Source organism: Diaphorina citri, unplaced genomic scaffold (genome assembly GCF_000475195.1).
Source record: "Diaphorina citri unplaced genomic scaffold, Diaci psyllid genome assembly version 1.1 scaffold670, whole genome shotgun sequence".
Taxonomy (NCBI): Eukaryota; Metazoa; Arthropoda; class Insecta; order Hemiptera; family Psyllidae; genus Diaphorina; species Diaphorina citri.
Genome location: NW_007378103.1, coordinates 142,788 through 154,660, shown reverse-complemented (window position 1 = coordinate 154,660; position 11,873 = coordinate 142,788). Strand labels below are relative to the sequence as shown.

The window sequence follows — 11,873 nt, the reverse complement described above, 5'->3', positions numbered from 1 at the left end:
TCCCGTGGGCCCCACCCCTGATAATTTTGAAAAAAAAAAAAAAAAAGAAAAAAAATGCATTTGGATAAAAATTATGAATAAAAGATCGATTCCTACGTAAAAAGTTGTAGAAAATCCCAATCTGAAGTTAAAACTCCGAAAAATAGGTTTCCAAGGTGGAAAATTCACTTTCCATCATTTTGTCGTTTTAATACAAATGTTTGTAGGTACTTACAGTGCCAACGTTAGTAGATTCATCTCGAGTAGAAGTGGTGGTATTATTATTATCAGTGGCGGAACTCGTAACACTTGATGTGGGTGTTCCTCCTCCTCCTCCACTGTCAGCAGTATCGATACTCTGAAACATAAGTTATAGTTATTTGGTTTGTACAGAACATAGATTATATTCCTAATTTTGTACATAACAGACCCTTTACCACAGTCCAATTCATGAAAAAGTCAGTTTGGATTCTTACCAAGGATACATATGATGTACAGTGTTGCCAAAATTACTTACTGTGATTTACAGTGTTGCCATTATTACTTACTTGTGATTTACAATGTTGCCATTATTACTTACCTGTGATTTACAGTGTTGCCATTATTACTTACCTGTGATTCTTCTTCTTCCTCACTCTCCCCCTCCTCTCCCAAGAGAGCATCACAATCACCGAAATGATTTTCCTCGAAGTTTGGCAACATTGCCTCTACCGAGTGTAAAGTCAACAATTTGCGCCCCCACAACACCAGATATGAGAGCCCCAAAGAAAAGGATGCGACAGGAGTCGCCCAAAACGCCAGCTTATTACGAATCGCAAGAATACCAGGAGAGAATGCGCGAGTATCAGTACAATCCTAATCAATTTCCTAATGGTGTTTGCCTCAACGCCAAATCCAATGACGAAACAAAAGTCGCATTGGAATTTGAAAGCGTCGATAAATTAACTTATTTTATATGTAACGTTATTAGAAACTCTGTAGCAGGTGGTAGTAATAAGATTTCCCCTCAAGCACTGTCAGATATCATACAAAAAGAACTAACTAATACCATGTACAATACACATAATAATAAGAATGACTCATTTTCCGAGTCCGATGGTGGGTTTTAGCCTTAAAATACTTCAGTGGAATGCTAGGTCAGCTGTGGCCAACAAGCGAAGCTTGGAAAGTTTTTTGTTACGACGAAAAATACATTTTTATCATGCAGCATGCAACATACAGCATTCGTGCAAAACATTGGTTAGACGGAATGAAGCTAATACCTAGTAAGATAATATCAGGGGTATGTACCTACATAATAATTTCCCCTAAACTTATCTTATAACATTTTTCCTGTTCAAAGTGATTAGAGGTGCTACAGTCTCTGAGTCTGTGTCGTAGCATGTCCATCCAGTAATAAAAGTCCCAGAGGACCAAAAAAGAGACAAAACACTTTCTAATTTAGGTGTTCAATAATTTCCCACACCGCCTTCTAATTCCTCACTAAGTCCATAGATGGCATTAATCCCAACTCTGTTCGAACTTTGTTTCTTCGTAATGTATAATTTCTACTGACGATTCGTTTGATTTACAGTAGTAGAAGGTAAGGAGAGGTAATCAAAAGAATCCAGATTATTTCCCCATTATTAACTTCATGGTTGATTGAAAACATGCAGTGATAAAAATAATAATAATAATAATAATAAAAAAGAAACAGGTAGGTTAGTTTTCTAGAAAAATTGAAAATTCCCAGTATATTATTTTTGGTCTTACCAGGGCTGCGTTCTTAAGAGAATAGACATTCCAATTCACACTTTACAAAATGTTGACGTCAGAAAAAATACATTTAGCTTTGATTTCAGAGACCTGGTTCAAACCAGGTAAGTACGTCAATTTTAAAGGATATAATATAGTTAGAGAAGATAGGTTAGATGGCAGGTCCGGAGTGGCTGTGTTTATCAAAGAAAATATATTTTACACCGAGGTTACAGATTTTTATCAAATAAACGTTGACGTCACAGCAATTCTATTGGTACAATGTTTTAAAAGAATTCTCTACAAAATCTCGTTAGGTACCACACAAAAAGAACTTTCACATTTGATCAACGGATATTAGTTACTTACTGAGCTAGAATTGAGAGAGCTATCCCTTAGCCTGGGCTCCTGATCATCTGCACTAATGTGAAACCGACGCTGAAACTCACTTGCTGCAAAATCCACCTGAAATAAAATAAAATAGAGAAGAGTTAAGTAATAGAGAACTATTTAAAATAAATATTTTAAAATTGAAAATGTATGTACTTACACCTAGTTTCAAGAAATTATGTTGTTGTTGTTGTTTGCAAATGTCGGGTTTTTTGACTACTAGCTTCACAATATTTACCTACAATGTCATTGCTGGCTTCCAAGGCAGGACAGTACCGTGTTTACATTGAAAAAAAGAAAAGTATAATAAATCTAAATAAAAAAAGAAAATAAGTAAATAATCTGAATATTTTTTTCATCTGTCCGTGAAGATTACAAACTCATTCATGCGATTCCTATGGTTTCTTTCAATGTACTTCATGTAATGAATTAATCATTGTTCAAAAATACAGGGTCTCTTATACATATGTGTTTTATAAAATGAGTTCAGGTACACCCTGTATTCGAGGAGGGTGTAAGCATAACAATAAGCTAGACAAAATGTTTTTTATTTATTTATTTTTTATTGGAAAACAAAAATCTTCATCTTCTTCTTCCTCACTTTTTCCCGTACGTATTAAATAAATGGACACGTACGTCCACTATTTGAAGTCAATATCAGAAGCAGTTGGAAAAGAGGGTCGGGCGTCGGGGATAATATTTATGAATATATAATATATATAGTACCTACCTATAGTTATCTACATAGTACAGGGTTTACACGCTTTTCACAGAATGAAATTCCATGACTATTACAGAAAATTTCCATGAGTTTTCCATACATTTACGGGGCGGAGATGCTTAAAAATCAGTAAGATTACCCCCTTCATTTAAACAAAATATGCAATATGCAGAACGTCAAGGAATATGAGGGGGAATGCGCCGCAGGCCGTTTTTCGGAAAAACTTGATATTTAAACATTCTTAATTTTTGACCGGGTGGCAAAATTCCATGACTTTTCCATTCGGAAAAAAAAAACTTGATATTTAATTTGAACATTTTCAATTTTTTGGCCGATTTTCAGATTCCATAACTTTTCCAGTTTTTCCAGGTCGCGTATAAACCCTGTAGTATTCAGGGTTCGAACCGTGAACCTGCGGTCGTTACTCACTATGATCTATGAAGAATATCCTCCCATCTGTATGCACCCGTTCCTCCCATCCTTCAGGGAGTGCACCCAGTTCATCCTCAGAGGCAACAGACTTGCGCTGAGCATCAGTACCACTGCTACCGGGGACTTTAGCATTCGGCATCGGACTCGCCCGACCTAGAATAGAAAGGATTTAGATCTTTCAGAAGCAAATTGTAGCTTAGGGAATACCTTTGTACAAAATATTGTTTTGTTTTCAAAAAACTAATAATAATAACACCTACCTACAAAATCTTCAGTGTTACGAAACACTACAAGCAAACTTTGATCACAAGGAAATATGTATAAACAGAAGGCGCGTAGCTTTTCGCCGGATGAAAGAGTAAAACCTGCCAGCTCAGTCAGCTTGGAGGGTAGGGCCTGTCTTGTAAGCGCTAGGCCGCGGGTTCGATTCTCGCTGTCCGTGAAGATTACAAACTCATTCATGCGATTCCTATGGTTTCTTTAAATGTACTTCATGTAATGAATTAATCATTGTTTAAAAAAATACAGGGTCTCTTATACATATGTGACAAAAATGTTTATAAAATGAGTTCAGGTACACCCTGTATTCGAGGAGGGTGTAAGCATAACAATAAGCTTGACAAAAATGTTTTTTATTTATCTATTTTTTATTGGAAATAAAAATCTTAATCTTCTTCTTCCTCACTTTTTCCCGTACGTATTAAATAAATGCACACGTACGTCCACTATTTGAAGTCAATATCAGAAGCAGTTGGAAAAGAGGGTCGGGCGTCGGGGATAATATTTATGAATATATAATATATATAGTACCTACCTATAGTTATCTACATAGTACAGGGTTTACACGCTTTTCACAGAATGAAATTCCATGACTATTACAGAAAATTTCCATGAGTTTTCCATACATTTACGGGGCGGAGATGCTTAAAAATCAGTAAGATTACCCCCTTCATTTAAACAAAATATGCAATATGCAGAACGTCAAGGAATATGAGGGGGAATGCGCCGCAGGCCGTTTTTCGGAAAAACTTGATATTTAAACATTCTGTATCGAATGCATGCCATGTAGCCCCCGGTCGAGTTGTCTATTCCTGCCCGGGAGAACTCTATCCTAAACAAACAAGGTTCGTTGTTCGTTCAAGGAACGGCTGTCTATCTCCTATCTTCTTTTTCTTCGCCTTTTCCCGTGTTCAGACGAGGTCGGCTTTTCTCATCAGCCTCTCTACTAGCCCTAGAGTGATTGCTTTGGGCTGACATTTGGTTTTGGCTACAAAAATTTTACGAGTGGATGCCCTGCGCACTCAACCTTGGCTATTTCTTTAGCAAGGCTGTCATAATCCTTGTTTAAGGTCTCCCAATCAGATGACTTTCTCCTATCCTGTTGTTCTAATTTCTTCAATTTTGGAACAATAAGACATCCGTTGTTACAGATAAGATCTCATTCCACAATTGTGAAGCCGCTAGAATAGGTTTGGGTTTCAACTTACCTCCTCGGTCTGAGAATATACTTCTTGTTGTGGATAACACAGCCGTCTGATTCCCGGGGTAAGTTAAGTAGACTGAGCTCCACCATGCCTAGGAAATCATCCCGAGTGAGTCTGTTCATGTCGAATACTTGGAACACTAGCTTGTGTTCACTAGGCTTCACTCGGAATATAAACTCCTCGTTCCATACTGGATTCAATGTCTGGAGAATAGGACACATCAGATTAGACCCAGAACCAGTCACTCTCACGCTTCTACTGTCGGACCGCCGTGCCGGAAAGTGTGTGGTGGAATTCCTACTTTGGTCTTCAAACCATCTAATTCTGTCTGACAGTCGGAGCGGCAGATATTAAAAAAATGTTGAATATAAGCAGATTCGTAGTAGCTTAACGCATCCTTTAGGGCTGTTCGCCCCTACACCTAAGCCTCGGAGTGGGCTTTTTGTGTTTGGAGTTAAGCTGCTATCCCCGGGCAAATACATACATTTACTACAGACACTATCTCAGAAAATATCAATCTTATTGTATAATGACTTCTATTCATTGGGGAAAAAACAACTGAATGATGCTAGGAAAAAGATGTTGAATATGAGATTTTTTTTTTTTAAGTACCTACCTATACAGGGTGTGCACCAATGTATGACCCACTCAAATTGCTCCGAATCTGTTGGAATTTTCGAAAAATAAAAAAACCCATTTTTTTTGGCATTATTGAAATTCTTTGCAAAAATCAAAGAAAAATGTTTTTTTTTTTTTTTGAAAATTCCAACAGATTCTGAGCAATTTGAGAGAGTCATACATTGGTGGACACCCTGTATAGAGAGAATTCAATAATTTGTATAGGGTGTTCTGTGTACTTACAGGGCCGGCTATTTGAGGATTGGAAAGTCTAGGATCTTCCCATTGTGTAGTCCTCGTGTCTGAAATCAAAAACAATCACCACACAGTTACCTGAAGCTGAAGATATATTACAATGAAGTAACAGTACATCTATAATGGTTAAGAACAGGAATATAATCTGTGTACCATGTTTACATTGAAAAAAGAAAAGAAGTAAATAATCTGAATATTTTTTTTATCTGTCCATGAAGATTACAAACTCATTCATGCGATTCCTATGGTTTCTTTTAATGTACTTTATGTAATGAATTAATAAAAAAAATACAGGGTCTCTTATACATATGTGTTTTATAAAATGAGTTCAGGTACACCCTATATTCGAGGAGGGTGTAAGCATAACAATAAGCTAGACAAAAATGTTTTTATTTATTATTATTTTATTTATTTATTTATTTTTATTGGAAAACAAAAATCTTCATCTTCTTCTTCCTCACTTTTTCCCGTACGTATTAAATAAATGGACACGTACGTCCACTATTTGAAGTCAATATCAGAAGCAGTTGGAAAAGAGGGTCGGGCGTCGGGGATAATATTTATGAATATATAATATATATAGTACCTACCTATAGTTATCTACATAGTACAGGGTTTACACGCTTTTCACAGAATGAAATTCCATGACTATTACAGAAAATTTCCATGAGTTTTCCATACATTTACGGGGCGGAGATGCTTAAAAATCAGTAAGATTACCCCCTTCATTTAAACAAAATATGCAATATGCAGAACGTCAAGGAATATGAGGGGGAATGCGCCGCAGGCCGTTTTTCGGAAAAACTTGATATTTAAACATTCTTAATTTTTGACCGGGTGGCAAAATTCCATGACTTTTCCATTCGGAAAAAAAAAACTTGATATTTAATTTGAACATTTTCAATTTTTTGGCCGATTTTCAGATTCCATAACTTTTCCAGTTTTTCCAGGTTCGTTACTCACTGTGATCTATGAAGAATATCCTCCCATCTGTATGCACCCGTTCCTCCCATCCTTCAGGGAGTGCACCCAGTTCATCCTCAGAGGCAACAGACTTGCGCTGAGCATCAGTACCACTGCTACCGGGGACTTTAGCATTCGGCATCGGACTCGCCCGACCTAGAATAGAAAGGATTTAGATCTTTCAGAAGCAAATTGTAGCTTAGGGAATACCTTTGTACAAAATATTGTTTTGTTTTCAAAAAACTAATAATAATAACACCTACCTACAAAATCTTCAGTGTTACGAAACACTACAAGCAAACTTTGATCACAAGGAAATATGTATAAACAGAAGGCGCGTAGCTTTTCGCCGGATGAAAGAGTAAAACCTGCCAGCTCAGTCAGCTTGGAGGGTAGGGCCTGTCTTGTAAGCGCTAGGCCGCGGGTTCGATTCTCGCCCGGGGCGGATTTCATCCTGTCCTATCTTCGGATTTGGGGTGATAAAACCTCTTAAAGAAAAAGAAAAAAAAATCCTCACTAACCTGTTCTCGGATCCACCCAGGTTGTTGACTTCTGGTTATGATCAATGAAGAACACTCGGCCGTTAGGAGCAGCCTGTATGGACCACCCTGTAGGTAGACCTTCACTGTCTAATGGCACACTCGGTACTTGCTCCTCAGGGACCTAGGACAGAGATAGAGATAGTTACCCAACACATATGTACATTATGTAGCGTGTTTAAACCTAGGAGGTTCTTAAATATTAAGATTTCAAATTCCCGTGGGCCCCACCCCTGATAATTTTGAAAAAAAAAAAAAAAAGAAAAAAAATGCATTTGGATAAAAATTATGAATAAAAGATCGATTCCTACGTAAAAAGTTGTAGAAAATCCCAATCTGAAGTTAAAACTCCGAAAAATAGGTTTCCAAGGTGGAAAATTCACTTTCCATCATTTTGTCGTTTTAATACAAATGTTTGTAGGTACTTACAGTGCCAACGTTAGTAGATTCATCTCGAGTAGAAGTGGTGGTATTATTATTATCAGTGGCGGAACTCGTAACACTTGATGTGGGTGTCCCTCCTCCTCCTCCACTGTCAGCAGTATCGATACTCTGAAACATAAGTTATAGTTATTTGGTTTGTACAGTACATAGATTATATTACTAATTTTGTACATAACAGACCCTTTACCACAGTCCAATTCATGAAAAAGTCAGTTTGGATTCTTACCAAGGATACATATGATTTACAGTGTTGCCAAAATTACTTACTGTGATTTACAATGTTGCCATTATTACTTACCTGCGATTCTTCTTCTTCCTCACTCTCCCCCTCCTCTCCCAAGAGAGCATCACAATCACCGAAATGATTTTCCTCGAAGTTTGGCAACATTGGTCTTTCAGCACACATTAAATTTTCTCACACCCGTTTTTCTTTCTTCCTAGGTATGTACAATGTACATTCGTTATCTTCGACATCCCTCCATTAATGTTCAAACAATCCGGAGAATTTTAAATGGACGTCAAACAGACCTATGCCAAAATCATCTTTTGCTTTTTTGAGGATTTGATAAAATATAAAAAAAAGCTTCAAAAGTATTTTATGGATTCAAAAATAAAAACTGTTCAGAAGGTTATAAAAAAAGTGGTACCTACCCAGTTGATTTTTAGACAACCTTGTTTTAATTTTTATCCTCAGGGGCCGATTGATCTGAAGGTCGCGGGTTTGTATCCCAATATTCCTTAAGTGTATCCCAATAGGTAAAAAAAAAGAATTACCTCAAGAGTGGGCCTTTAGTTCTTACCTTCTTCCTGGTTTTGGTGAGGGCGGAATCTATGGTCTGATCTCCATTGACTGTGTTCAGGTCTATCCTGACATACGGGTCATTTATCATGCAGCATGCAACATACAGCATTCGTGCAAAACATTGGTTAGACGGAATGAAGCTAATACCTAGTAAGATAATATCAGGGGGTCCATCGAATCTAAAGTGTGTTTTGAATATCTCCAATTCGTTTGATTTACAGTGGTAGAAGATATGTAGAGGTAATCAAAAGAATCCAGATTATTTCCCCATTATTAACTTCATGGTTGATTGAAAACATGCAGTGATAAAAATAATAATAATAAGGTCATTCATGCGAAAAATGAGTGTGATATGAATTTAACGTCGCTGCATAACTGCTGAGATTTCTAATGATGGAAGGTTTTACTCTTTAATTTGGCGAAAAGCTACCTACTCATATTCTCATAAGCCTGAAGGAGGCCCAGGAAAAGTCAGCAACATGCGATTTATCAGAGGTATTTAATCTTTGTTAGGTAGGTAGGTAGGTAAGTAATGTAGGTATGAAGTATAAAGATGAATATGTATGAAAACAAGACGCGAGGAGTGAATCACATCACACACAAAACAAACATTATCCCATCAGGATAAAATCCGCCCCGGGTGGGAATCAAACCCACGGCCTAGCACTTACAAGGCAGACGCACTACCAACTAAGCTAACTAGGCTGGCTTGATAGAAGTTTAACATCACTTTATGATTATGATTACCAAGTCTTTAATGATAGGGGTTTCATCTTTTAAAAAATCTTGCCTCCTAAAATTAACCTCATCCAGCCTGATTGGGTTTGAGAAAAGCCAACAGCACATAATTGCTCAGATTGTCACCCATCCAGGAAACAATCAGACATATGATATATCAATCTTTTATTACTGCTCAACTATTGAGTTGCCAATAGACAGAGTATACTAAGTCAGACACAAATGTTATAAATTTCCATTGGAAACACTGGCACTGGTGGATTGAATATGCTTTCATTGCTGTCTAGGTCTAGACTAATTGTATCATAGTAGAACCAAGATAGAAACATACATACCTGGCACCAAAAATGTCTTTTTTAGCTAAGGAATGTCCTGCAATGATGCGGAGTCTAATCTGCTCTGTAGGCTCCTCGGGCTGAAACAAACAAAGTAAGTAGCAGATTGAATATTCTGGTTTGCCAGATATTTAATTTAATTTTTAATTTATGTTTAAGGAACATAAGGAACAAATAGGAGAAGATTTTAGACCAAAGCGGTGGAGATGTTCAGCCAAACAGTCATGCCCAGTGAGCACTCGAAAATGAGCAACAGCGGCCTTTCTCGGTAGATTAGGGATGATGTCATGGGTGTTGAGTATTTGCTGTCACTTTTTTTCTTGTCCCTCGTTACGCAATCGTTTGTTGTGTGAGGTTTGCCAGAGAGAACGGTAACTGCTATGGTCTTATCGTCCCGAAATCGAAGAGAGAAGAAAGACAGGACAGGAGAAAGCCAGCCGTTCCGAGAACGAACATTATCCCATCAGGATAAAATCCGCCCCGGGCCGTATCTAGGATTTTAGAGGGGGGGGGGTACGAGAGTCCAAACACTAATGGACCGGGGTGGAGAGGATTGAACGAACGGTGTGAGTTCAAAGTTTTGATTATATAGATAATAGATTTATTGATTACTTTCTTTTTACAACAATCTTTTCATGTTCCACTAAGTACATGGGACGAGTTGTCCAGATCACGGCACCACTAGTTATCTCTTGTGTTTAATGAGTAGGTAGAACATAGTATTACTTACCGCAGAGTTATTACTAGACATTGTATGATGAACAGTGGGTCGCTCCCATTGAGTACATCTGGCGATATGATTGACATAGTAAGTACGACCATTGGCATCGGTTCTCTCTTCCCAACCAGGAGGTAGGGCACCTTGTTGTTCAACACCGCCTATGAACAGGGGCTGAAATCACAATATACATATGTATCTATTAATATATACAGTATACATAATATGTAAAGAACTTTCGATTGAATCCATCTTGCTTCAAGAATGTTTGCTGCACACAGAATGTCAAATCAACCAATGTCTTCTATTTAAAATATAAATACACATTTTAAATAGAAGACATTTTTTTTTCTTGTTTTTTTCTTTTTCTTTTTTTTTTTCTTTTTTTTTCTTTTAATGGCGAAGCTGTTAGTTACCTGGGCTGGAGTTTCCACTATGGACTCAGTGGAGGCATCCACTATAATCCAAGAGTCTGGATCAGCACTCTCCCTATGTCTCGATACCTCCAAGTTAGTCTCGTGATCACTAAGTCTCAAATATGCATGGTACAACTCCAGGAATCCTTTCACCTTGGATCTGGCACTGAAAATACAAAGAGCGATCAGTGTGTGAACTATGAACTGTGAATGGATCTCGTTCTTATAATATAAGATGGTTCTAGAGATAGAGCGATCAGTGTGTGAACTATGAACTGTGAATGGATCTCGTTCTTATAATATAAGATTGGGAAAATCCTACGATGCTGCAGTGAGCACCAAAGTTGTGACATAATAACACAAAGAAACTGCATTTACATTTGTTATTATTATTATTTTTTCCAAAATGAAGTTTTTCTATGTTTGGAATCCTGACGAAATTGTCTACAGTTTAATGAGAACAGTTTGACGAAGTTCCTAAAAATAGGACTGCTATTTTAAATTTCAAACCTTCATCTTGGCACAGTAACCACTGTATCCATTTTGTGTTGACCATCTTAGCAGATTTCACTAGTCAGTCAAAATGGACTTTGGTGCTCTACGAAAAAAAAAACTACAGGTGAGTGTATAACGAAAAAGAAGGGGGGGAAAGAAAGTCGGTAATATTCAAGATTTTTTGGTCCTCATGCAAAGTTTGCAAAATGTTTGTTGTGCTATGTTGTTTGTCAAGGTATAATATTTATTTCTCTTTACATATGAGTTATCAGCATTCCAAGGTCAGATAGTTGCTTGTATTACTCATTACCACCCAAGTCACCATCATTACCACGTCCTAGCACGTCCAGTAAGGTGGTTGGAGACATGCTACGGGATGGACATGCTAACGGCCCATGAGTCTAGAGATAGAGACAGCCACACACCCGCAGGATAACAATAATAATAGTGCTTATTTATACTGCTCGTATAGGACTGAAAAGTCCCTTTACTCCAGCAGTAGGCTACTACTATTATTGTGGTCAAATTCTCAAATTATATTGAGGACAAAATTCCATACCTCGACTGGGATTGAACCCACGCCCTCCTGTTTACCAGGCGAGCACCTTGACCACTACACCACCGAGGCAGGATCGTAGAATGGAGGAGAGACTTTTCAATTTATCGTGAAATTTTAAGTCCACTAAGAGAGGGCCTTTCATTTTCTTCTTCAACTTGTTGTTTCAAGGCAAAGTTTCATCAGTAAATGTCTTGAAATTGAATTGACATTAAGAGCAAGGGCAAGGTAAACCTAGGCGCTTAACAAGTAAA

At 37.5% G+C, this 11,873-nt stretch overlaps 1 protein-coding gene across 1 annotated transcript; it reads right to left on the bottom strand.

Annotated features, from left to right (window-relative positions):
• Positions 1-214: 214 nt before the first annotated feature.
• On the bottom strand, positions 215-11,431 carry LOC103511063 (E3 ubiquitin-protein ligase Nedd-4-like; the record flags this gene model as incomplete). The annotated part of the gene is made up of 5 exons (XM_008475774.1): positions 11,367-11,431; positions 10,569-10,734; positions 10,165-10,326; positions 2,083-2,178; positions 215-337 (listed from the first exon to the last, which is right to left on the bottom strand). Coding segments are annotated over exons 1-5 (612 nt in total), but the record flags the coding sequence as incomplete, so codon positions are not given.
• Positions 11,432-11,873: the final 442 nt, after the last annotated feature.